Raw genomic sequence first — 27,511 nt, forward strand, 5'->3', positions numbered from 1 at the left:
CCAGGCCGCACTCTTATCCCCCTCGGTAACTCTGTCATTAGCTCAGCCATTAGCATCGCCAACCTCTGTTCATCCCTTAGCTTCCCCACTCCAGTCAGTTCCCTCACCTGCTGTTCAGCTTCCACTCCAGTCAGTTCACTCACCTGCTCTTCAGCCTTCACTCCAGTCCCCTGTAGTCCTGTCTCCTCCCGTCCTCCAGTCTGTCCAGTCTCCTCCCGTCCTCCAGTCTGTAGTCCAGTCTGTCCAGTCTCCTCCCGTCCTCCAGTCTGTAGTCCAGTCAGTCCAGTCTCCTCCCGTCCTCCAGTCTGTAGTCCAGTCAGTCCAGTCTCCTCCCGTCCTCCAGTCCCCTGTAGTCCAGTCTCCTCCCGTCCTCCAGTCCCCTGTAGTCCAGTCTCCTCCCGTCCTCCAGTCGCCTCCCGTCCTCCAGTCTGTCCAGTCTGTAGTCCAGTCAGTCCAGTCGCCTCCCGTCCAGTCGATTCAGTCCCCGGACCTGCAGCCACAGCACCCAGAGCTAGCTGTGAGCCCTCCTGCTCTCCAGCCAGGGGCCTCCGCGCCCGCTGGCCCGGCCGCTCTCCCGCCAGGGGCCTCCGCGCCCGCTGGCCCGGCCGCTCTCCCGCCAGGGGCCTCCGCGCCCGCTGGCCCGGCCGCTCTCCCGCCAGGGGCCTCCGCGCCCGCTGGCCCTGCAGCTGTGGCTCCGTCACCCCCGGCTCCCGTGCCGTCGCCTGGTCCAGCCTCAGACTCAGCTTCAGCGTCTGCTTCGCCTGGGCCAGCCTCAGACTCAGCTTCAGCGTCTGCTTCGCCTGGTCCAGCCTCAGACTCAGCTTCAGCGTCTGCTTCGCCTGGTCCGGACTCAGCTTCAGCTTCGCCGGGTCCGGCCTCAGCCTCATCGCCAGCTTCTGCTTCGCCTGGTCCGGCCTCAGCCTCGTCGCCAGCCTCTGCTTCGCCTGGTCCTGCGGCTGCGCACCGTCGCCCCAGCCCCGTTCTGGGCGTCATCGCCGGCACGGCCGCCCACCGGACCTGCTCAGCGGCCGCCGCCGCCGCCTTCCTCGCGGCCGCCGCCGCCTTCCTCGCGGCCGCCCACCGGACCAGCTCAGCGGCCGCCGCCGTTTTCCTCGCGGCCGCCCACCTGAACTGTCTTGTCTCAGCCGCCGGTCTCGCGGCCGCCCACCTGAACTGTCTCGTCTCGGCCGCCGGCCACGTGGCCGCCCACCTGAACTGTTTCTGTTTTGGACTCCGTCCCTCCGTCCTGGGCCCCCTCCGCCCGCCCTGTTCTGGTTTTTCTTTCTTTTGGCCGTCGGGTGCCGGCCTTTGGAGGGGGGGGGGGGTACTGTCAGGGTTCCTGGGTCGGTGACCCAGTGCTTTCCGTTTTGTTCACGTTCAGTTTATTTCGTCACTTCCTGTTTGTTCCTGTGTTAGCTCGTCTCGTGCCGTTAGCCAGATTATGTTCAGCTGTGTACTCACCGGTCTCTCATTATCATCCTCATCAGTCTGTGTATTTAAGTCTTCTGTTTCTATTCGTTCTTTGTCGTGTCATTGATGATGTTCGTGTGATGTTGTCCTCCCCGTGTTCTCTCAGTCAGTCAGCCATTCAGTGTTCCAGCCAGTCAGTGTCCGTTCACCCTCTGTTCCTCCACTCCTTATACTAAACATCCACCAGTCTTCACCTACCTGTGAGTCCTGCGTTTGGGTTCCTTCTTCCTCGCCTCCACACAACGCCTGACAGATCTTCAATATCAGTATCAATAGATCCTCATTATTTTTTAAGGTGAAACACAAAAACAGTTTTACTGCAAGGATGTGGATGAAGATGAGGCTTCACTGTGTCTTTTTAAGCAGAAGATACAAAACATCACAAAGATAAACTCACAAGATCTTGAGAGAAAAAAGCAGCAATATGTCAGTGACCACTCCCTGCTTACATTAATTATGTTGTTTTTGGTTTTACAACCTTTACTATAGATAGATTTTTTTTAATTTTGGTATTGTATATCAGGAGGTGTTTTGTAAGTCAGTGCTAAAAGTGAACCATGTTATTGATGTTTTAACTCACTAACATAGTTTAATTAACTAACATAGTTAATGTCATCAAGACAAAAGCACTGAATCAAACAACAGTGATGATGCGAGTGATGTTTTATTTACAGTGAACAAACCAAGGTGAGGGCAGAACTAAACAAACCTAAACTGGAAAAGCTAACAGACAAATCTAAAAACATAAGGACAGTAGGGAAAACAGAGATGACACGAAGAAGGCTGGACAGAGAGACGCAGCGTAACACTGATTAACAAGGAGTAATGCAGACGACGCGACAAGGAGCACAGCCTGACACCCACTATATATACACACACAAGGTAATCAGGAAATGGCACACAGCTGGAACTAATGGGCATAACGAGACACAGACCTACAAAGTAAAACACAAAACTCGGGGACACGAACACAGAAGGAAGACACAGGTAGGGTCTCACCTGAACTCACACGAATACCAAACCCAAAGAATTAATACAAAATATAAGCTGACACCAAAATGAAACACAAAACGCTGGGTCAATGAGCCAGGACCATGACATGTTCCACCGATAAGACAGTGTCACGTTTGTTTTCTTTAGATCAGATAAATCCAGATTCTCGTTGACTGATAATTTTTCAATAAACTAATGAAAACATTTTTTTCAATAACTTCACTAAACAAATTTACTATGTGACTGTTAATCAGTTTCATTTATATGTGAATGTGTTATTTGTTATGTAGCTCTGACTTTCCTGAAGAGTAAAAGTCATCTATATGTATTCAAAGTATAATAAATGATTTATAAATGTGTCACATGTGAAGTCTCTGTAAACCACATTCTCTATTGTTTTTATTACATGTGATTAGTTGTTTCCTATATGACACATTAAACAGTTTTTCAGCCTTGTTTGTATTCAAATACTGAGTGATGATTAGTCTAACGGCCTGTGACTGGGATCTAAAAAAAAGGAGAACAGTCAATTAGTCTTTTTTATTTTGCTTCACAAGGTGCTTAGAAAGGTTTTTGTTTCCTACCATTAGTTTTGTTTTTTACAGCAAACAATAAATCCAGTCACTCTGACCCCGCCTCCACCTCCTTATTTCATTGGTTTGGTCCATGTGCAGCGCTGCTAGTATGTGCTGAGCATTAAGATGGTAGGATGTCTGTTAAAACTGGAGTTTTAAGTTTAAAAAAGAAAGACAGACAGGTGGAAATTAAACTCATAGTGAGGTCCACATAAAAGAAACTGCTTGACTTTGCTAGTATTAGTTAGTTCACTTCACTTCTAATAGAAAACAATGTACCCTCTTAGATGAGCCCTGGCTAGATGTTGAACAGGCACTATGCAATGATCTAGAGATTTCAGACCTACCATTTATTAGCTCAAACATCAAAAGACATGAATGCTTTAAAAGCATCAACATCAGCTTTTCTCTGACAGCATGGTGAGAGTTTCTAAAAATAACGGAGTCTTCATTAATCCCATGCAAACGTACTCCTATCTGGAATAACCCTGACATATTACAAAACAATAATATGATTAATTTCCCAGAATGGAATTGTAAAGGAATTAAATACTTAGAACATATATTAGAGGGAACAGAATTTATTCCATTTGACAGACTAGTTACACAATATGGGATCAACAAGAAAAGATTTTTAGAATATCAACAAATTAAATCCATGTAAAAAAGAAATTTAACCTCAGTCAAGTTGAATTACAAACACCACCAAGTGTGATACATTTTCTTACTCTTAAATCCCCCAAATTATTATCTAAAATATACAGAACACTTTCTAAAATAGATGAATCAATATCCCTTCCTATTGCAAAGTGGGAAGCAGATTTATCAGTCAGCTTAGACCAAAACGTCTGGTCTCAGATGTGCTTAAAAACCTTTAAATTGATTAAAAATCCCAGTCTGCAATTAATACAATACAAAATACTACATAGAGGGCACTATACAGGTCATCGAATGTTCAAGATGGGCTTTACATCCGCCAACAACTGCTCACACTGTCAAGGCAATACACCAGACAATTACATCCACGCTCTTTTGGTTCTGTCCACCAGTGCAGAAGTTTTGGCACGAGATATGTGAAGACTTATCAAAGTGTCTGAAATGTAAAATTCCAACCTCCCCTTTAGTATGCTTGTTGGGAAATTTGGATGATGTCACTACAGAAACTAATACAGTCCAGATGGTTTTTACTGCTCTATGCATCGCCAAGAAAACGGTCCTCATGAACTGGAAAAATAAAAATAATCTTAATTCTAGCCAATATAGAAACTATCTAATAGATCACATTAGTCTCGATATAGCCTCTGCCACCACATTAGATCAATCCCTCTGGGCTCCTTTGATCGGCTCCATCACCTAGCGGGGGTGGGGGGTCGTGGTTTGGTCCCGCCTTGGCTATTGTGGTTGATGTGGAGGTTGGGACGGGCTTAGGGCACCTGGAGGACCCCTAGAGACGTTATCCCTGGAGGGCTTAACCCGGGGGTTGTGTTCCTGGTTAGTGGCTCTGGTCGCTCTTAGAGGTTGTTCTCCTCGTGGCTGCGTGCAGCGGGGTTGGAGGATGGTCTGTGCTGGCGGACGTAGGTTACTGGCCTGGTGGCCTGGCTGCCCCTGAGTGGATCCGGGGCAGGCGTGGGGGTTTGGGGTTCGGGGGTGCTTCGCCTCCGTGCTGGGGCTCTGGCTGGGCCTTGGGGGCTTCGGTCCTCGTCGGTGTGTCGCCGAGGTTGTGGGCGGGTGGGTTAGGGGCTCAGCCCTGGCGCAGGGGGCCTCCACTGGCAGGGAGGTTGTTCCATCCTTGCAGGAGTCCACTCTGCAGGTGGGGGAGAGATATAGGCGAGGTGGAGAATAAACTTAACCTGGGTGTCTGTTGTCTTGTGTAGTCCCCCCCCCCCCCGTCCTCTTCTGGCCACCTGTGCCTCAATTTTATCTCACAACTTAGACATCCACATTACTTACACTCTCATAACACACACATATATATATATATATATATATACATATATAGGGCCTTGAGGGTGGGCACGTTAACGGCGTCCAGTAGACGGTGGCTACTTGGCGGGGCCTGGCGCCTGTTGCTCGGTCAGGCCTCTTCCGGGGCGCGGAGGGCCCTCAGGCCTCCGGCCTCTGTGCCTGCGGCTCGGTTCACTGTGCACGCCGGTGCAGCCCCCTCTAGTTTCTGCCCGGTGGCTACTGGGTGACCCCTCGTCTGGGGATCCTCAGCCCTTCCCATGAAGGTGGCACGGATGCCCCTCCGGTGGTCCTCCTTGGGCTCTTGCACTCTGGGGCCTCTGGATGTCTGGGGCCTGGATCTCCTCCATGCCTGCTTCATGCCCTGGGGGACAGGGCTATGGCTCTCTACATCCTCTTGCAGACCATTACATGGGGAAACCATTTGAATACAAGCGCGCTGATCCACACAGGTGTGCACACGGGTGTTCACTGTTCGTAGACTTAAATCACACGTTTCTTGGCTGCTACTTCAAAGCACATTGTGCTGTCTGTCCTGCGTGCTGCACAACAACATTCAATATTTAGTATTTACTGCTGTTTACACTTAGCTAGATTAATGCGATGGTGTTGTGTTTAGTATGTTGCTTTGTTTTTTTTTTGCTTGTTTTCTATTCTTTTTCTCTCAACAGGTGATCCAGGAGATATTTCCCCCCCCCCCCCCCCCTTCTCACTGTCCCTCTCCCCTTCTGTTTTTCTTTTGCTTCCTCTTTCTTTCTCCCTTTCCTATCCCTCACTCATGTCTTTCCCGTCTGTAACAACTGAAAATAAAATAAAATAAATAATAAAAACAAAGGTCGATCAAATGGACCAATACGGCAATGCCATGATGATCCATTTGGCAAAATAAATCCATTGGGTCCAAAATAAATCCAACAATTCTGATGGCTAAAGAACCAAATGGGACAGGCAAAAAAAAAAAAAAAAGAAAACAATGTGTTTGTGTTATTTCAGCAAACGTATAATTGGTGCAGGCAGAGCCTTTGTATGTGTACTGTATGTATACTGAATCACTGATCTGCTGCCAGGTCAAACAGATCAAACCTCTTGCTCAGGCTTAGCTCTCCCACTCCCATCTCCCCACTCCTGACACAGAACCAGCCCCACTGACACCTGAATTTAAAAAAAAAAAACTATTTTAAACTATATTAGCTCTGTCTTTGAGCTCCACTAGGTCTCAGGGCAGAGGCACATTTTAGTTAACTAAACTTTGTTTGAAAACTGATATACAAACTATTGTTATATTTGCCAATACTTAATATTATTTTAAAAAATCTAATAAAATGTAAACGGTGGCACATATTTCATCAATCTTACACAAAATCAAAAACTCAATTTCTCTTAGCAGAATATTGATCCACGTCTGCAGCCTTATATTTTTAGGGGTGGCGTGGATTGCAGTGTCAAAGTTCTGGGGGCCCAAATTCATATTGTTTTCACAGGGCCCCAGATCCCTGGTGGCACCCCTGCTCACACTGTAACAGCTGGGAAAGGCTCCACCACCCCTGTGACACTGAAATGGATAATGGATCATTTAAAACAACACTGAGTAGCTTATCAGTGTGTGTTCAAATATCAGTCCTGTACTGCCACCTTCAGTATGATAGCTGAGATAACACATAACATGTGAACACTCCCCCCTTTTTGAACACCATAAAGACAGATATGGTTTCAGCTCGTATTTTATAACAGGCTCAAAGTTCAGCATTTGACACAGTGTATACCTGAACTAACCAGATTCAACAATGAGTGTTAACCTGATAAATTAATATTTTTCCAGCATTATACTTTAAACTTTGAATCTTAAGAGCCTATTTTTTCATAACTCTGAGCTTACATGAGGGATCTGCAGTTGATAAGCCAAAGTAAGTTCAGCCTGCAGGTTAATAATTTTTAGACTTCACCTTGTAGTCTCACACAACTTCCCACAGGTAAGTCTCTTTCAAATTGTTTATTTAGTGTGTTTACGTTCTACATGCTTTTCTGATGTCTAGATATAAAGTCTGACTATAGTATAATTTATTTCACTGTCATAAATAAATCTTTGTAAATGTAATTAAATATTTTATAAATTAATCGCAGAGATTTTAGATATTTGACTGGAGAGCAGAAAATAAAGTTTTTATAGTTAAAGTATACTGTAGAGGTGTGAGAAAAGTTATTCTATTGAATAACTCAGTACAGTATCTATGAAAAGTCATACAGGGGTCATTTCAAGAACAGAGATAGCACTGATCAAAGGTTATTCTCTAGGCTGCAATTTGGGACTAATGTAAAGTAATGGGTTTGCTTTAATCAACAACTTTATGTCTGTTGCTTTAACTCTGGAGTTATTAGGGAGCAATAACATGTTAAGTGAAAGTCATGTTGATGACCTCATGAAGATACTTAATATACTGAAATAACATCTAAAATATGTGTTTATTCTTGAATAAGTTGATTTTAGATATGAAATGAACAAATTATTATTATATTAACTTTTGTGACCACACTTGATGTATTTTCAGAGGAGGATGCTTCCACAGATAGATGCCCTCTCCCTTACTCGAGTCAACGTCTTCAGTATTTTGGTTTTCCATCTTCTAATACACTTAAATAAAGGTAAGTTTGATGTTACATGTGTAATATTTTTTATTATCATTGATGCAAATGTTCTCACTTTTTTTTGTGCAGTAAAACTGTATAAAAACCATACAGTTATTACAAAATGGTGCAAATTTGTTACATTTGGTTCAAATAGTAATTTTTACTTTGTTGCTTTTATTTGTTTCCTGGCTGCATTTTTTAAATTTAATTCTTTAGTGAAACATTAGTTTTTGACATTTTTATGGTAGCCAAGATTAAAAAAAAAATACAGACAGATAATGCTCTATGCTGAGTGTCATCTTTAATTTTGATATATGCATTCACTCCTGCTGCAGAAATTAATAAACTAATTTTCTGTCTTTCTTTCTTTCTTTCTTTCTTTCTTTTTTTTGTCTCCTGTCTACAGCGGAGTCTGAGGTGGTTGGTCCACATCAACCAGTAGTTGCATTAGTTGATGATGATGTTATTTTACCATGTCACGTGGAGCCTGCAGAGGATGTGACAGCTGAGATATTGGAGTGGACAAGATCTGACTTGAACCCAAGATTTGTCCATGTGTGGCGATCCGGTCAGGATCTGGTGAATACAAGAAATCCTTCATACAGGGGAAGAACATCACTGTTCATCAATGAACTGAAGCGTGGAAACATTTCACTGAAACTCTCCAGAGTAAAACTCTCTGATGGAGGAACATATGAATGCAGCATTCCTTTAATGGAGAAAAAATCTTTTGTTAAACTTGTGGTTGGTAAGTAGATACACGTCACATGTTCATGGTGTAGTGGATTTAGTTACAGTGAAAATTAATATTTGTGCAGGATGAGGAAAGATTTTATCCCAGAAATGTTTATTTATTAACTTTACAAAGAGAAAAAAAACAAACAAATCAGAATTTTGCAATAATAATAATTTCATAATTGTGAATTACTGTACAAAGTGTTTTTGTGAACTATTGATATCTTTTTTACTCTTTTTGTTCAGCATCAGATGCTGCCACCTCACCTGTCATCAGTTTATCAGGGATTGACAAAAACAGAGGAGGAGTGGTGTTACAGTGTGAGTCTGCAGGCTGGTATCCAGAGCCTGAGCTGCTGTGGTTGGACGGTGAGGGAAACCTCCTCTCTGCTGGACCTACAGAGACCCTCAGAGGTCCTGATGACCTCTATACTGTCAGCAGCAGAGTGACTGTGGAGAAGAGACACAGCAACAACATCACCTGCAGAGTCCAACAGAAGAAAATAAGCCAGAGCAGAGAGACACACATACATGTTCCAGGTACAAAATAACTTTATTTGGGTATGCTTCTATATTTGTATATATTCATAAGTCTAACCTTTTCTCATATTTCAGATGATTTTTTTGGGACTCCATGTAGCTCTGCAGCTTGCATTGCCATCAGCATGACTGCTTGTGTCATGAGTGTCCTTGTACTCATCTTTGCTTTGTGGAAAAACAAAAACAGTAAGTTAAGTCAACAGTGTATTAGTTTTAACCTTCTTGGATTTGTGAAATTCACAGTATAACTCTTCATATGTCTGTTTATAGGTTTTGTTAAAGTAGCAATAAAAAATACAGATGGGTTTTTACCATTTTTTTTGAAAATATTTTTGTCACTGAAACACATTGGAATTAAAATGTATTATTTAAATGCCCTACTGAGATTCTAATATTAAGTCACATTTAAGTTGTTCTTTTCTGTCCTGTTAAACTTTCAAGCATCCGTGCACACATTAGCTGTGAAACTTCCTGTTTGTCTGTTTGATAACAGAAACCACTATGACCGGACAACAAGAGAACTTGGATCACACAGAGAATCAAAAAATGAAGGATGACATGACCAAACTTACAAAAGAATTACAGAAGAAGGAGGAAGAGCATAAAAACATGGTGGGGAAACTGATGTTACACAAGAAAGAATTGAAAGAAGAGAAAGATAAATTTAAACTGCAATTAAAGAAAATGGAGGAAGTGGTGGAGGACAGTGAAACGGAGCTCCACTCAAAGGAGCAAGAAAAAGGTTCCTCGAGTGCACCATCTTTAGATCTTAAAAAAAAAGTCTTAGAATGCAAATGGAGCATGGATGAAACAGTGACAGCATCTGAAAAACTACTACTAAGCATAGAGAAACTGTTACAATATATAAAAACTGTGGCAAGCCCTGGTTTACAGAGTACGGACTCAGGACATAGTATTTGTGAAGACAGTACACTGATATCAGAGGAAGAAAAAAAAGAGTACAGCGATCACATTAATAGTGTGATCATTTTTTCGCAGGAAGAAGAAATGCTCATGCACTAGTAGGTTGGTCTTAAATTTGCTTCTGGTTAAAGCAAATGTCTATCCATAACACTCAGCAAATGCTGTAATGTTACAGTTCCTCTGTTTATTTGCAAATTACCACATTTAGAATTTGTTTGGTGAAGTAGTGTAAAGTGATGCATTTCAATATATGTCAACATAAATTTTGATGCTGTGGAAATTTAGTGCCTAAATAAAGGAAATCTGCTGGAGTTGTCCTTTGAAAGTTTTATTTGTACAAGAAGGAATTCAGTCTAAACACAGAGCACACAGAGGAGCAGTAAGGAATTCACTGGAACAGAAGACACAGACCCTACTTATACAGGGTCCCTAAGAGTCCCTAGTTGAGTACCCTAAGAAATAAAAAAGGACACTCAATTACGGAGTTTCTGCACAGACAGCTGTATCTTTAATATATAACAAAATGATCTACAAAAATCTAAAATGAATCATGGCCGTAAAAAACAAGAAATAACATGCAAGCAACACTTATGATGTCATGGTGGCTGAGATGGACTCTGAAGTCAGATACTAGTAGCGAGAGGCAGAAATGTTTTATTTAAACCAGGAGCTTTGCAAATGGTGGGAAGGATGTTAACTGAGTTTGAGGTGAACTGCTGAATTGACATTTGTGAAATTGGAAGATGGAAAAGTCTTGCGTGGAAATTATACATTTTAGGCCCAAGGTTTCCTCTGAGTGAGAACTGAGTGACAGTAAAACTAGTGGAGAGCTGGCAGGCAGGTGAGTTTTCCATGCGAGTCCTTCCACACTGTTTTCTGACAACATCAAATTTCTTGTAAAAGCTTGAGGCAGTGCTGACGTCCGATGTGGTGAATGAATCACAGGAAACAATGAGCCACTCAGGAAATGAAAAACCTAAAGCAGATGGAATATTTGCATTAATTGAAGAAAGTCATTAAATGCATCACCCATATTGCACCTTGATCATATGAATAAAATGGTGACCTAACTAGAGAAAAACCATTACTCCATAAAATTATCTAACACTAATGCCATACTGTCCAATAGCACCAGAGTGGAATAAAAATACATAGCAGTACAATAAATACAATTTTAACTGTGCAAGTGCTCAAATAATGTTATTCCCCTTAGTAACACACTGCTGAACATACTACTACTAAAATAGACCTAAACTATGTTTGTTCTGTTTTGGGGTTTTTTTTCAACATAACTTTATTTATATCATGGGGGCAATTCAGAGTATATAGATGTATCAAACACTAGGGGGCAACAAAGAGTCATAAGTAGTCATTGGTCCTGGGTCATTTGATCCAGCATTTCTATGTTTCTGAACTTACTAGTGATTATTTGAATATTCTATGTTGATTCATGGTTTAATATGTACTTCATGTATTCTGACATGTATTTGGTCTAGCTTTCAGTTCTTAGTTTCTTTGTATATTTGTTTGTCTTAGTCTCCCTTTGTCCATTGTCAGACTGTCTGTTTCCTTTTGTATTCTTTTCTTTTTGTTATGTTGTACTTTCATCAGCTATTTAATCAACTAAACATTTAGTTTTTGTTCCCTGCAGTCTACCTGTGCCTGTCTGCATTTGGGTCCAGTTTACAATGTATGATCTGCATTTCCTGCTGATTCCAACAACTTGGAGCTTGAAAATTTGAAAAAAAAAAAAAAAAATTTGGAAATGGCTTATTATCCAATGATCAAACTCAAATGTAGATGCAGGTGTTTGTAAGTTGTGGTCTACTCCAATATCAGCTGAGATATTGGAGTGGACAAGATCTGACTTGAACCCAAGATTTGTCCATGTGTGGCGATCCGGTCAGGGTCTGGTGAATACAAGAAATCCTTCATACAGGGGAAGAGCATCACTGTTCATCAATGAACTGAAGCGTGGAAACATTTCACTGAAACTCTCCAGAGTAAAACTCTCTGATGAAGGAACATATGAATGCAGCATTCCTTTAATGGAGAAAAAATCTTTTGTTAAACTTGTGGTTGGTAAGTAGATACACATCACATGTTCATGGTGTAGTGGATTTAGTTACAGTGAAAATTCATTTTTGTGTAGGATGAGGAAAGATTTTATCCCAGAAATGTTTATTTATTAACTTTACAAAGAGAAAAAAAACAAATGCATCAGAATTTTGCAATAATAATAATTGTGTAATTGGGAATTACTGTTTTTTTCAACTATTAATATCTTCTTTAAATGCTTTTTGCTCAGCATCAGATGCTGCCACCTCACCTGTCATCAGTTTATCAGGGATTGACAAAAACAGAGGAGGAGTGGTGTTACAGTGTGAGTCTGCAGGCTGGTATCCAGAGCCTGAGCTGCTGTGGTTGGACGGTGAGGGAAACCTCCTCTCTGCTGGACCTACAGAGACCCTCAGAGGTCCTGATGACCTCTATACTGTCAGCAGCAGAGTGACTGTGGAGAAGAGACACAGCAACAACATCACCTGCAGAGTCCAACAGAAGAAAATAAGCCAGAGCAGAGAGACACACATACATGTTCCAGGTACAAAATAACTTTATTTGGGTATGCTTCTATATTTGTATATATTCATAAGTCTAACCTTTTCTCATATTTCAGATGATTTTTTTGGGACTCCATGTAGCTCTGCAGCTTGCATTGCCATCAGCATGACTGCTTGTGTCATGAGTGTCCTTGTACTCATCTTTGCTTTGTGGAAAAACAAAAACAGTAAGTTAAGTCAACAGTGTATTAGTTTTAACCTTCTTGGATTTGTGAAATTCACAGTATAACTCTTCATATGTCTGTTTATAGGTTTTGTTAAAGTAGCAATAAAAAATACAGATGGGTTTTTACCATTTTTTTTGAAAATATTTTTGTCACTGAAACACATTGGAATTAAAATGTATTATTTAAATGCCCTACTGAGATTCTAATATTAAGTCACATTTAAGTTGTTCTTTTCTGTCCTGTTAAACTTTCAAGCATCCGTGCACACATTAGCTGTGAAACTTCCTGTTTGTCTGTTTGATAACAGAAACCACTATGACCGGACAACAAGAGAACTTGGATCACACAGAGAATCAAAAAATGAAGGATGACATGACCAAACTTACAAAAGAATTACAGAAGAAGGAGGAAGAGCATAAAAACATGGTGGGGAAACTGATGTTACACAAGAAAGAATTGAAAGAAGAGAAAGATAAATTTAAACTGCAATTAAAGAAAATGGAGGAAGTGGTGGAGGACAGTGAAACGGAGCTCCACTCAAAGGAGCAAGAAAAAGGTTCCTCGAGTGCACCATCTTTAGATCTTAAAAAAAAAGTCTTAGAATGCAAATGGAGCATGGATGAAACAGTGACAGCATCTGAAAAACTACTACTAAGCATAGAGAAACTGTTACAATATATAAAAACTGTGGCAAGCCCTGGTTTACAGAGTACGGACTCAGGACATAGTATTTGTGAAGACAGTACACTGATATCAGAGGAAGAAAAAAAAGAGTACAGCGATCACATTAATAGTGTGATCATTTTTTCGCAGGAAGAAGAAATGCTCATGCACTAGTAGGTTGGTCTTAAATTTGCTTCTGGTTAAAGCAAATGTCTATCCATAACACTCAGCAAATGCTGTAATGTTACAGTTCCTCTGTTTATTTGCAAATTACCACATTTAGAATTTGTTTGGTGAAGTAGTGTAAAGTGATGCATTTCAATATATGTCAACATAAATTTTGATGCTGTGGAAATTTAGTGCCTAAATAAAGGAAATCTGCTGGAGTTGTCCTTTGAAAGTTTTATTTGTACAAGAAGGAATTCAGTCTAAACACAGAGCACACAGAGGAGCAGTAAGGAATTCACTGGAACAGAAGACACAGACCCTACTTATACAGGGTCCCTAAGAGTCCCTAGTTGAGTACCCTAAGAAATAAAAAAGGACACTCAATTACGGAGTTTCTGCACAGACAGCTGTATCTTTAATATATAACAAAATGATCTACAAAAATCTAAAATGAATCATGGCCGTAAAAAACAAGAAATAACATGCAAGCAACACTTATGATGTCATGGTGGCTGAGATGGACTCTGAAGTCAGATACTAGTAGCGAGAGGCAGAAATGTTTTATTTAAACCAGGAGCTTTGCAAATGGTGGGAAGGATGTTAACTGAGTTTGAGGTGAACTGCTGAATTGACATTTGTGAAATTGGAAGATGGAAAAGTCTTGCGTGGAAATTATACATTTTAGGCCCAAGGTTTCCTCTGAGTGAGAACTGAGTGACAGTAAAACTAGTGGAGAGCTGGCAGGCAGGTGAGTTTTCCATGCGAGTCCTTCCACACTGTTTTCTGACAACATCAAATTTCTTGTAAAAGCTTGAGGCAGTGCTGACGTCCGATGTGGTGAATGAATCACAGGAAACAATGAGCCACTCAGGAAATGAAAAACCTAAAGCAGATGGAATATTTGCATTAATTGAAGAAAGTCATTAAATGCATCACCCATATTGCACCTTGATCATATGAATAAAATGGTGACCTAACTAGAGAAAAACCATTACTCCATAAAATTATCTAACACTAATGACATACTGTCCAATAGCACCAGAGTGGAATAAAAATACATAGCAGTACAATAAATACAATTTTAACTGTGCAAGTGCTCAAATAATGTTATTCCCCTTAGTAACACACTGCTGAACATACTACTACTAAAATAGACCTAAACTATGTTTGTTCTGTTTTGGGGTTTTTTTTCAACATAACTTTATTTATATCATGGGGGCAATTCAGAGTATATAGATGTATCAAACACTAGGGGGCAACAAAGAGTCATAAGTAGTCATTGGTCCTGGGTCATTTGATCCAGCATTTCTATGTTTCTGAACTTACTAGTGATTATTTGAATATTCTATGTTGATTCATGGTTTAATATGTACTTCATGTATTCTGACATGTATTTGGTCTAGCTTTCAGTTCTTAGTTTCTTTGTATATTTGTTTGTCTTAGTCTCCCTTTGTCCATTGTCAGACTGTCTGTTTCCTTTTGTATTCTTTTCTTTTTGTTATGTTGTACTTTCATCAGCTATTTAATCAACTAAACATTTAGTTTTTGTTCCCTGCAGTCTACCTGTGCCTGTCTGCATTTGGGTCCAGTTTACAATGTATGATCTGCATTTCCTGCTGATTCCAACAACTTGGAGCTTGAAAATTTGAAAAAAAAAAAAAAAAATTTGGAAATGGCTTATTATCCAATGATCAAACTCAAATGTAGATGCAGGTGTTTGTAAGTTGTGGTCTACTCCAATATCAGCTGAGATATTGGAGTGGACAAGATCTGACTTGAACCCAAGATTTGTCCATGTGTGGCGATCCGGTCAGGGTCTGGTGAATACAAGAAATCCTTCATACAGGGGAAGAGCATCACTGTTCATCAATGAACTGAAGCGTGGAAACATTTCACTGAAACTCTCCAGAGTAAAACTCTCTGATGAAGGAACATATGAATGCAGCATTCCTTTAATGGAGAAAAAATCTTTTGTTAAACTTGTGGTTGGTAAGTAGATACACATCACATGTTCATGGTGTAGTGGATTTAGTTACAGTGAAAATTCATTTTTGTGTAGGATGAGGAAAGATTTTATCCCAGAAATGTTTATTTATTAACTTTACAAAGAGAAAAAAAACAAATGCATCAGAATTTTGCAATAATAATAATTGTGTAATTGGGAATTACTGTTTTTTTCAACTATTAATATCTTCTTTAAATGCTTTTTGCTCAGCATCAGATGCTGCCACCTCACCTGTCATCAGTTTATCAGGGATTGACAAAAACAGAGGAGGAGTGGTGTTACAGTGTGAGTCTGCAGGCTGGTATCCAGAGCCTGAGCTGCTGTGGTTGGACGGTGAGGGAAACCTCCTCTCTGCTGGACCTACAGAGACCCTCAGAGGTCCTGATGACCTCTATACTGTCAGCAGCAGAGTGACTGTGGAGAAGAGACACAGCAACAACATCACCTGCAGAGTCCAACAGAGGAACACCAACCAGAGCAGAGAGACACACATACATGTTCCAGGTAAATGTAGTTTGTAAAATTTATGTTGTTGATTTTGGTTTGAATGAACCAGAATCTTTTAAAATAACATGTAATTCTGTTTTTATTGTTTCAGATGAATTCTTTGAGCACACATCCAGTTCTGCTGCTCCCATTATCATTGGTGTTGTTGTTAGTTTGGCTCTAAGCATCATCTTGATTTTAATTGTAGTTTTTTTCATCTGGAGACGAAACAAAACAAGTAAGACACAAATTAATTTACTTAATTTATTTTATTTGTTTTGTTGTCAAAATTATTATCTAAAGTTTTGCCTACAGGGGTTAAAGCAACACAAATGCAAAGTTAGAGATTTTTTTTATAAACCTCTTTGTGTTGCATTAAAAAGAAAACATACAGCATATTTAATTAATTTATATTAAAATGAGATGATAAATGATGTGTTACCATTCTAAAGCCCAGGAGGACATCATATTGACTTTCTTGTCTAAACTTTAACAGATGTCTGGAAACCTCACTGCTTACGAAAAAAACAAGAAACAACAAAAACTGAACCGGACCAAGAGCAGGAGACGCTCATGACACAGGACATCGAGTCAGTGAGTGATATGAAAGAAACAGACAAGGCAACAAAACATGTAGAAAAAAAAGTATGGCAAATTTCCTGTATTTGGAGAAAATAATGTTTATAGATAAAATATAAACATTTTTAAAGAAAAGAAAGAGACAATTTTACTAACAGTAAAATGGAAATAAAACAGTTAAAAATCATCAGAGGAATAATGTGATGGGAAATATATAGTGATCATCTTCTCCTGTATGAATAGATGGTATTTTTCTACTATCCTAATATTTAAATATGTTTCATTTTGCAGTACATTATGTAACAACCCAAATGTTTCTGTTCATATCTTCTCTCAGTCTGGAGGCTCATCAGCTCTCACCAAACATCAGCAACTGAAGCAAAACTTGAAAAAGAAGGAATGCAATAAAACAGAGGTTAGCAAAAGTGTTTGTTTTTTAAAAAAAACAACAAAAAAAAAAACCTTTAGATATGTTTCTTGTTTGTGTAAAACATTTTTTATGCTTTTTATAATTCTGAGGGAGCTGTTTTCTCTGTTTACAGGTCATTGATGAGGTTAAGATTATGAAATAGAAAGAACAGAAAAATATAAGAGTACTTCTTGTTGTTTGAGAAATTAAATCAAAATGATTGTGTTTTAATTTAATTTCTGAAAACTGGACTGAAACTTTGTTAAAAGTTACAAAAACACAGAGACCACATTATCAATTATTTTATTTTATATCCTATCTTAACTGTACATAAACACATGCATGTTTCTTTTACCATAAATATATTTATAGAAATAGAAATCTTCAGCATGTTCTCATATTCAGTGACATTATTGGAGTTCAGTTCATTATTAGTTCATTATTGATAGTTTTGTTCAGGCTGAACCTTTGTGTTCATCTGTTTGTCTGTTAGTTGGAGAAAAACCAACATGCAGCTGAGGAGAAGCTAAAGGAGGAGCATCATCACCCGGAGAAGAAATATGCAGAGATCAGCAACATGAAAAAAGAAGTAAACACACACAGACTGTTGTTTTGAACACTTCAGGACAAACACACATTCACTTACTGGGACCTTGCTCTGTCCCTTAATAAGTATAATGTCCCCAAAATCCTATTTAGGGTGTCAGATAATGTGCATTGACTATTTAGATATGTCAAAGGAGCTTACTGTTTACCAAACAGTTGTTGCTATATTTACTGTGATAGTTAGGATCCAATGCACAGCTTACTTACATGTCAGGAACTGGCATCCCCCCATGAAGCAGTATTGCTGCCATACAGAGTGTGCACAAGTAATTGTTAGTCAAATAGCTGTGAAATTACTATATTACTTACTTATTATTTTACTTACTTACTTATTCTTATTATTTATATTATCTTACTATATTTACACTAGTTACTTTTAATCAGATCAGGACTAGAGAAAAGTTTGAAACTCAGCAATACACACCTTTCCTGTGTCTGTGATGTTTGAAGAGTCATGTAAATCCACATAATTTGTGAAACAATTAGAAAAGTGACCACCACAATGACCTTAGCTTAAAAAACACACTGAACTTTTCAGGCAAAACCGCCTGACTGTTTTATCAGGTGTTGTCTGTGTTCTATTGCTGATCCCTCGTGGGTGACAGAGTCTCTCTCCTCATGTCACTAAGTTGCAGCTTGGCATGCTCTTGTTGGAGCAGGGTGCTTTTTCACCCCTCACTCTCTCGTTCCAACGCAGCTGTAGGTTGAAAGGACAGAGCACGTCGTACACCCTTATCATCTTCCTCAGTGTCTATGGCAGACATCTTTCTTAACCTTTGTCGTTATTGCTGCGGTTCTGGAATCTTCTCTTGATGACCAGCAGGACCCCAAACGACATGACTCTCGACCTTAACTGCTGCCTGGGCTGTCAGCTTTGCGTGCACTGCTCCCTGCTTCCTGCTGAGTCTCTGAAGATTCTGAATCAGCACCCAGTCTCAGTCTGGAGGTTCCACCCTTAGGATGATTTCGTCCAGCAATACTCTGACTACTGCACCTGTATCTCCTTTACTAGAAGGAAACACTTCTACCCATTTTGGAAGCATATCAACCATCATGAATCAGCATTTTACTTTCTGTTCAGTGAACTTCACTTGTGGGTTATCAAAAGCTAATCTATTCCACTTGTAGAGTTTTAATACATGTAAAAAAAATCATAGAAAAATCACCAAATAGTCTTAGAGTAAGCCTGGAATCTCTCCTTTTGACACACGGTCCTTCCCATGTGGTAATTTACCATAATTAGGAGAATGAGGAAAAGAAAAAGGTTAGGTACATTATTTCTAAAGCAATATCAGGGCTTCTCCTCTGGCGTAGCTTCACTCCAGGCCTGTAAACCTGTGTTAGGAAGTGAAATTAGCATGGTGTTCATGCTAGGTCTGCTTAACCCCTGGTTTCATGGATTTAACTGAACTAGTAAAAAAAGTTATTATTCCCTTAATATGCCCAAATCATGGATATAACCAGCGGTCATGGTCATGTGGCTTTCCGTTGCCCTGGAGGTCCACCCATTTGTAGTTAGAGCAACAGAAGATGATTGGGACAGACAGTTAAACTTCTCCTGCTCATACATGCCTGGAACGATCTTGTCACACTGAAGTGGACGCGTAACAAGATATCATAGCGTGGCTCAAGCACGTTTATCATAGTTTAAACCCCTTGTTTTGCACAACGGAATACGGCCTCCCGTCTGCAGCTAAACACCCCAATAGCTTTTGTAATAGCTTTAGCCCGGTCGGATTGGGCTGCTTAAATGCCGCAAACTCCTCTGCTCCTCCACTTGGACTACTAGCACTGGCCATAACTACTGCTTGACAGACTGACCACGCGCACCATACACATACTTTTTTTTTCTTTTTCAAATCTTCGGATCACGTGCGTACCAAACCGTGGAGTGGGATTGGTTCGGATTACGGATCAACCGTGATCCATTGCACCACTACTGACAGAAGACAGACGGCAATTATCAGCGCAGGAGAAGACATCACGAACGCTTCCAGGCCATCCAGTGTAGATGTTAGTGAAACTGTTCGGAAGACAACTTTGGAGAAACGTGAACATTTTATTTGTACGGCTGGACAAAGCTGGACTGAAAGATAGCACAGAGGCACTAATCATGGCAGCACAAGAACAAGCTCTGAGTAGAAGATCCATAGAGGCTGGGGTCTATCACACCAGGCAAGACCCCAGGTGCAGGCTGTGTAAAGATGCCCCAGAGACAATCCAGCACATAACAGCAGGGTGCAAGATGCTAGCAGGCAAGGCATACATGGAACGCCATAACCAAGTGGCCGGCTTAGTGTACAGGAACATCTGTGCCGAGTATAACCTGGAAGTCCCGAGGTCAAAATGGGAAATGCCCCCAAGGGTGATGGAGAATGACCGAGCTAAGATCCTGTGGGACTTCCAGATACAGACGGACAAAATGGTGGTGGCTAACCAACCGGACATAGTGGTGGTAGACAAACAGAAAAAGACGGCCGTAGTGATCGATGTAGCGGTTCCGAATGACAGCAATATCAGGAAGAAGGAACACGAGAAGCTGGAGAAATACCAAGGGCTCAGAGAAGAGCTCGAGAGGATGTGGAGGGTGAAGGTAACGGTGGTCCCCGTGGTAATCGGAGCACTAGGTGCGGTGACTCCCAAGCTAGGCGAGTGGCTCCAGCAGATCCCGGTACTAACATCGGAGATCTCTGTCCAGAAGAGCGCAGTCCTGGGAACAGCTAAGATACTGCGCAGGACCCTCAAGCTCCCAGGCCTCTGGTAGAGGACCCGAGCTTGAAGGATAAACCGCCCGCAGTGGCGTGCTGGGTGTTTTTATATATATATATATATATATATGAAGTGTAAACATAGGTTGGACACAGCTCACTGGTGCAGATTCTCCCATAATTATTTAGGATGATCTTGGTGTGTCGCTGAGGACTTGCCCCACAACTCCCCCTTTTTGAAGTGTTGCTGGGACCAAGGATTGACTTTTTACCGAGGGGTGATCAGCCGTCTTTGGGGTTGTTCCTCAGCGCGCGAACGCGGAGCATCCCGTTTGTGACGCCAAGCTTGTCGTAGAATTTTGTAAATAAAGTCTGCAACACGGAAAGAGCTGTGATCAAGCAATTTATTACTGCGCAGGAGAGCCAACACACACATCAAACATCACAGTTCACAGTCATGCCAGCTCTGCCCTTGGGATGTCTCAGCTCCGCTTTTATACCCCTCCACACACAACTTTCTGTATCTTTTAGTTACAACAGGTTTCTGTCCCATGGGCTGTGGCTGGGCAGAGAGCAACTCCCACTATTGTTTCCCAGGAAGCTCCTGGTGCTGGCCCTGAGTTTCATCCTTCTGAGCAAAACAGTTAGCAGATAACATAGTGAAACATCATTACGCCTAGCTAAGCAGTTTTCCTTACGAGGTCATACTGACAGCTTCACCTAAGCATACAAAGGTTATACCAAATCCTACAGTGAGATTCTAAACACATAACTCTGAATGTCAGGATAAACTAGAATTTTTCATAACACATTTGACATCAGTTTGTACTGTCTGTGATCAGGAGAAAAAACAGGAAGCTGACACAAAGTTGAAGAAGGATGGAAAACTGAATTTACAACAGGAGATGAAACAACCATCTGTCAAAGAACATGCAAAACAGGTAAATACAGACAGACAAACACGTTTTCAACACTTCACTGATTTACAGTCGTTCATGGGATAAGAACTAAAAACTGGATCATGAACATCTCACTGAGAAAGAATTTGAAACTTTAGTTACTTCTGTGATTCATATATTTGTGTTTCTCAGCATTACCTCACTTCACTGAATTCTTTTGTTATAAACAGTTTCCTAGCTATAGTTTCTTAAGATTTAGCAACTTTTAGCAAAGACATTTTCTAAGAAGCTCAAATTATTTTACATCACTGATCTTTCACCCACTAATCTGTATTGAGTGACGTTAAAGCAGAGACTTTTTCAACAAAGTAATTCAGAAAGTTCTCACAAACTACAGACAAGGCCTCCACAGGACAGAGTTAGAGGGTTTATCACAGAATTCAAAATAAAAAGAAGTTAAAGCCAAAAAGCTGAAAATGTCTGCGACCTTCCGAACTCTTATTTCCATGTTTTAGAATCTAAAAGTATGAAGTCAAAAATCAAGTTTGATTTTTTAAATCTTAGCTGTTTACCTCTTAATGAACAACATATCATAAATATATATATTTAAATTAAAGGACAAAGTTATGAAAAGTAACAGAAATACTTTGATCTTTTTGAACAAACTGTTTTGGTCAGACTAGTTACCTCTGACATCAGTTTGTACTGTGTGTGATCAGGAGGAAAAACAGGAACCTGGCAAGAAGATGAAGAAGGATGAAAAACAGAATTTCCAGCAGGAGATGAAACAACCATCTGTCAAAGAACATGCAAAACAGGTAAATACAGACAGACAAACACATGTTTTCAACATTTCACTGACTTACAGTCATTCATTGGAAAGACGTGAAATTCTAATTGTTATTAATTATAATTATAATATTATTATTATAACATCATATTTAGACAGAAGTTATGAAGTGTCTGCAGAGGCTGAGCTTCTTTACTGTGTGTGATGAGATGCTGCATATATTGATCACACTGTGATGCTCAGTGCTCTCTGTTATGCTCCTGTGTGTTGGTGGAGCAGCCTGATGGAGACTAACAGCAAACAGCTGGAAAAGCTGCTAAAAAGTGAGCTGTTATGTTTAACAGTCCAGATAGTTTTGTTCAGGCTGAACCTTTGTGTTCATCTGTTTGTCTGTTAGTTGGAGAAAAAACAGGAAGCTGAAAAGAAGATTAAGGAGGCCAATGAAAAAGAGAAGAAACATGCAGAGATCAGCAACATGAAGAAAGAAGTAAACACACACAGACTGTTGTTTTGAACACTTCAGACCAAACACACATTCATTTACTGGGTCCTCGCTCTGTCCTCAACCATAAACAAACAAACATGCAGCACATTTACATTTATTATTGATTTTATTGGCTTTTTAATGCCAAGAAAGGAAACAAGGACCCAAACTGAGTGTGTAAAAACAGATTTCTATTACAAACACAGACAAAGACTCACATCCACACAATAAGAGACAATGGAGAAGGAAACTGCAGGTTTGCTGCAAAAACCTCTGAAATCATTCAGCAATCACAGAACAGAAGTAAAAGGCAAACAAGCCGAACATTTCAGAGACTTTCAGGACTCTTATTTCTACGTCTCACAGTTCAAACTGAAAAAATATGAAGACACAAGTATTAATTATTTTTAAATCTCACCCGTTTTAATAAACATGTAGTCATAAAATATATATTTGTATTAAAGCACAAAGTTTTGAAAGAAAACAAACCCTGCTCATTTTAAAAAAACTGTTTTGGTCAGACTAGTTTCCTCTGACGTCAGTTTGTACTGTGTGTGATCAGGAGAAAAAACAGGAAGCTGACACAAAGTTGGAGAAGGATGAAAAACTGAATTTCCAGCAGGAGATGAAACAGCCATCTGTCAAAGAACATGCAAAACAGGTAAATACAGACAGACAAACACATGTTTTCAACACTTCACTGATTTACAGTCGTTCATGGGACAAGAACTAAAAACTGGATCATAAACATCTGAGAAAGAATTTGAAACTTTAGTTACTTCTGTGATTCATATTAAGACCAACAATAAATATTTGTGTTTCTCAGCATTGCCTCACTTCACTGAATTCTTTTGTTATAAACATAGTTTTGGGCTATTTATTTAATGTGTATTAAATCTTTTAGCAACTTTTAGCAAACACTGTTTCTAAGAAGCTCAAACTATTTTACATCACTGATCTGTATTTGTTGTCTCTCTCTCAGCAACAGTCAAACAAACCTAACACACCACAGAAAGGTGACATCATTTTGGACGAGGTCGACAGACATGGTCACTATATCTGTCTGAAAAACACTTGCAGTGAGGTACTGCTGCTTGCATGCTGACGAACAATGAGTACTACCTAAACACAAACAACATGTTTTGTGTAGTCTGAAATATTTCTGAAACAACACACATTCATTTATAAACAATTTGGATTGAACACACATTGAACTTTATTAATGTCTCATTCTTTTGATTCCCTCTTGCAGGATAAGTTGTTGACACGTTGGGACATAGAACTACAGATCAACAACAAAAAAACGCTCACTTACAAATTTGAAAGAAACTTTACACTGAAAGCTGGAGAAGGACTCACTGTGAGTCTTTGTGTTACTAAATGTTTCTTTCTGTTAGTTTAATTATTACTTTTCACTTGGACATGTGTGACCTTCTTTTTGGCTTTATTTACAGTTGCGTGGAGCAGGTGTCATGAACCCATATCCTGACAATGCTGACCTGAAGTGGCAGGACCTTTGTAAATGGAGATCTGAAGACGACCTGAAGATCAGCCTCATCAGCAGCAGTGGAGAAAAGCACCAAGTAAAGTGATGCTTTTTACAACCTAGACTAAACCATGAGAATACACCAGAATGACTTTTTTTGTTTTCTGATGAACAAAAGAAAAAAAGAGCAATATTACATTTTATATATTTCATATAATTTTTGTTAATTACAAATTTTGTATTTTTTTATTGAAATAAAAAAAAAAATGAGGTTAAGATTATGAAATAGGAAGAAAAGAAAATGTTTAGAGTATTTGGAACATTTGCATTTAAATTTGTAATCTGAAAACTGGACTGAAAATTTGATAAAGTTACAAAAACACAGACACCAGATTATCAATTATTTTATTTTCATACTCTATATTAATTGTGCATGAACACATGCATGTTTCTTTTACCATAAAGATATTTATAGAAATATAAATCTTCAGCTTGCTCTCAGATTCAGTGACATTATTGGAGTTCAGGGTCAGTCAGAGGTCAGATTTCCTGTTTGAGCTCTTTAAGGAAGAGAGATTTGAAAGCAAACAGAAAATGTGTGAACAGTTTTGGAGACGTGTTCAGACTGCTGTGTTTAACAGTCCTGATAGTTTTGTTCAGGCTGAACCTTTGTGTTCATCTGTTTGTCTGTTAGTTGGAGAAAAAACAGGAAGCTGAAAAGAAGATTAAGGAGGCCAATGAAAAAGAGAAAGAGAAGAAACATGCAGAGATCAGCAACATGAAGAAAGAAGTAAACACACACAGACTGTTGTTTTGAACACTTCAGACCAAACACACATTCATTTACTGGGACCTCACTCTGTCCTCAACCATAAACAAACAAACATGCAGCACATTTACATTTATTATTTATTTTATTGGCTTTTTAATGCCAAGAAAGGAAACAAGGACCCAAACCGAGTGTGTAAAAACAGATTTCTATTACAAACACAGACAAAGACTCACATCCACACAATAAGAGACAATGGAGAAGGAAACTGAAGGTTTCCTGCAAAAACCTCTGAAATCATTCAGCAATCACAGAACAGAAGTTAAAGCCAAACAAGCCGAACATTTCAGAGACTTTCAGGACTCTTATTTCCACGTCTCACAGTTCAAACTGAAAAAATATGAAGACACAAGTATTAATTCTTTGTAAATCTCACCCGTTTTAATAAACACAACGGCATAAAATATATATTTGTATTAAAGCACAAAGTTTTGAAAGAAAACAAACCCTGCTCATTTTTAAAAAACTGTTTTGGTCAGACTAGTTTCCTCTGACGTCAGTTTGTACTGTCTGTGATCAGGAGAAAAAACAGGAAGCTGGCACAAAGTTGGAGAAGGATGAAAAACTGAATTTCCAGCAGGAGATGAAACAACCATCTGTCAAAGAACATGCAAAACAGGTAAATACAGACAGACAAACACGTTTTCAACACTTCACTGATTTACAGTCGTTCATGGGACAAGAACTAAAAACTGGATCATGAACATCTCACTGAGAGAGAATTTGAAACTTTGGTTACTTCTGTGATTCATATTAAGACCAACAATAAATATTTGTGTTTCTCAGCATTGCCTCACTTCACTGAATTCTTTTGTTATAAACATAGTTTTTGGCTATTTATTTAATGTGTATTAAATCTTTTATCAACTTTTAGCAAACACTGTTTCTAATAAGCTCAAACTATTTTACATCACTGATCTGTATTTGTTGTCTCTCTCTCAGCAACAGTCAAACAAACCTAACACACCACAGAAAGGCGACATCATTTTGGACGAGGTCGACAGACATGGCAACTATATCTGTCTGAAAAACACTTCCAGTGAGGTACTGCTGCTTGCATGCTGACGAACAATGAGTACTACCTAAACACAAACAACATGTTTTGTGTATTCAGAAACAAGGTCCTTTTCAGTTGCAGATACAACACCCCCCCCCCCCCCCCCTTTTTTTTTTTCGTTCTCTTTTACAGGATATATTGATGGCAGGTTGGAAGTTAAAACTACACGGAAGTGACCATATCACCACATACACATTTAAAGAAAACTTTACACTGAAACCTAAACAGGAACTCACTGTGAGTCTCTGTGTTACTAGATTTTTCTTTTAGTCTCTCTTATTATTACTTTTCACTTGGACATCTGTGACCTTTTTATTGGTTACATTTACAGGTACGACGAGTAGGTGGCAGGAACCCATATCCTGACAATGCTGATGTGATGTGGGCGGACATGACCATGTGGAAGCCTGAAGACAACCTAAAGATCAACCTCATCAGCAGCACTGGAGAGCTCCACAGGCTAAAGTGATACTTAATAAAAACACAATTACATCATGTAAAGTCACCAGAACTCTTTTTATGAATAAAAGGAAAAAAGAACAATATTACATTTTATACATTTCATATAATTTTAAGTCAGTGTAACATTGTTTGTTTTTATTAAATTAACAATATGTAAATAATAAAGCTGATCTTCAGTATCAGTATCAATAGATCCTCATTATTCTTTAAGGTGAAACACAAAAACACTTTTACTGCAAGGATGTGGATGAAGATGAGGCTTCACTGTGTCTTTTTAAGCAGAAGATACAAAACATCACAAAGATAAACTCACAAGATCTTGAGAGAAAAAAGCAGCAATATGTCAGTGACCACTCCCTGCTTACATTAATTATGTTGTTTTTGGCTTTACAACCTTTACTATAGATAGATTTTTTACTTTGGTATTGTATATCAGGAGGTGTTTTGTAAGTCAGTGCTAAAAGTGAACCATGTTATTGATGTTTTAACTCACTAACATAGTTTAATTAACTAACATAGTTAATGTCATCAAGACAAAAGCAATGAATCAAACAACAGTGATGATGCGAGTCATGTTTTATTTACAGTGAACAAACCAAGGTGAGGGCAGAACTAAACAAACCTAAACTGGAAAAACTAACAGACAAATGTAAAAACATAAGGACAGTAGGGAAAACAGAGATGACACGAAGAAGGCTGGACAGAGAGATGCAGCATAACACTGATTAACACGGAGTAATGCAGACGACAAGGAGCACAGCCTGACACCCACTATATATACACACACAAGGTAATCAGGAAATGGCACACAGGAGGAGACACAGCTGGAACTAATGGGCATAACGAGACACAGACCTACAAAGTAAAACACAAAACTCGGGGACACGAACACAGAAGGAAGACACAGGTAGGGACTCACCTGAACTCACAAGAATACCAAACCCAAAGAATTAATGCAAAATATAAGCTGACGCCAAAATGAAACACAAAATGCTGGGTCAATGAGCCAGGACCATGACATGTTCCACCGATAAGACAGTGTCACGTTTGTTTTCTTTAGATCAGATAAATCCAGATTCTCGATGAGTGATCATTTTTCAGTAAACTAATGAAAACATTTTTTTCAATAACTTCACTAAACAAATTTACTATGTGACTGTTAATCAGATTCATTTATATGTGAATGTGTTATTTGTTATGTAGCTCTGACTTTCCTGAAGAGTAAAAGTCATCTATATGTATTCAAAGTATAATAAATGATTTATAAA

At 39.4% G+C, this 27,511-nt stretch overlaps 2 protein-coding genes across 2 annotated transcripts; both read left to right on the forward strand.

The window, feature by feature from the left end:
• The first annotated feature begins 6,876 nt into the window (after positions 1–6,876).
• LOC148103713 (uncharacterized) lies at positions 6,877–26,258 on the forward strand. Its single transcript, XM_087838191.1, has 16 exons — positions 6,877–6,904; positions 8,032–8,373; positions 15,659–15,952; positions 16,047–16,172; positions 16,431–16,528; positions 16,851–16,928; positions 17,416–17,511; positions 21,079–21,177; positions 21,855–21,953; positions 22,323–22,412; positions 22,972–23,070; positions 24,596–24,685; positions 25,245–25,343; positions 25,667–25,768; positions 25,914–26,018; positions 26,113–26,258. Exons 1-16 carry the CDS (start codon positions 6,877–6,879, stop codon positions 26,248–26,250), a joined length of 1,983 nt encoding a protein of 660 aa, XP_087694317.1. The 3' UTR covers positions 26,251–26,258.
• LOC148103714 (butyrophilin subfamily 3 member A2-like) lies at positions 9,402–13,449 on the forward strand. Its single transcript, XM_087839517.1, has 5 exons — positions 9,402–9,642; positions 11,664–11,906; positions 12,139–12,426; positions 12,502–12,612; positions 12,920–13,449. The coding sequence occupies exons 1-5, from the start codon at positions 9,402–9,404 to the stop codon at positions 13,447–13,449; spliced, it is 1,413 nt and encodes a 470-aa protein (XP_087695643.1).
• Positions 26,259–27,511: the final 1,253 nt, after the last annotated feature.

Source organism: Neolamprologus brichardi, chromosome 3 (assembly GCF_056152115.1).
Source record: "Neolamprologus brichardi isolate AB-2024 chromosome 3, ASM5615211v1, whole genome shotgun sequence".
NCBI lineage: Eukaryota > Metazoa > Chordata > Actinopteri > Cichliformes > Cichlidae > Neolamprologus > Neolamprologus brichardi.

What these genes read in the sequence shown, in the direction of transcription:
- LOC148103713 (XM_087838191.1), top strand. Translation starts at nt 6,877, where the DNA reads ATGAGGGATCTGCAGTTGATAAGCCAAA. An exon ending in TCAAAGAACATGCAAAACAG is followed by an intron (nt 21,954 to 22,322) that starts GTAAATACAGAC and finishes TTTGTCTGTTAG; the next exon opens with TTGGAGAAAAAACAGGAAGC. An exon ending in AACCTAAACAGGAACTCACT is followed by an intron (nt 26,019 to 26,112) that starts GTGAGTCTCTGT and finishes TTACATTTACAG; the next exon opens with GTACGACGAGTAGGTGGCAG.
- LOC148103714 (XM_087839517.1), top strand. Translation starts at nt 9,402, where the DNA reads ATGACCGGACAACAAGAGAACTTGGATCACACAGAGAATCAAAAAATG. An exon ending in CTCAAAGGAGCAAGAAAAAG is followed by an intron (nt 9,643 to 11,663) that starts GTTCCTCGAGTG and finishes CTCCAATATCAG; the next exon opens with CTGAGATATTGGAGTGGACA. An exon ending in TTTGTGGAAAAACAAAAACA is followed by an intron (nt 12,613 to 12,919) that starts GTAAGTTAAGTC and finishes GTTTGATAACAG; the next exon opens with AAACCACTATGACCGGACAA.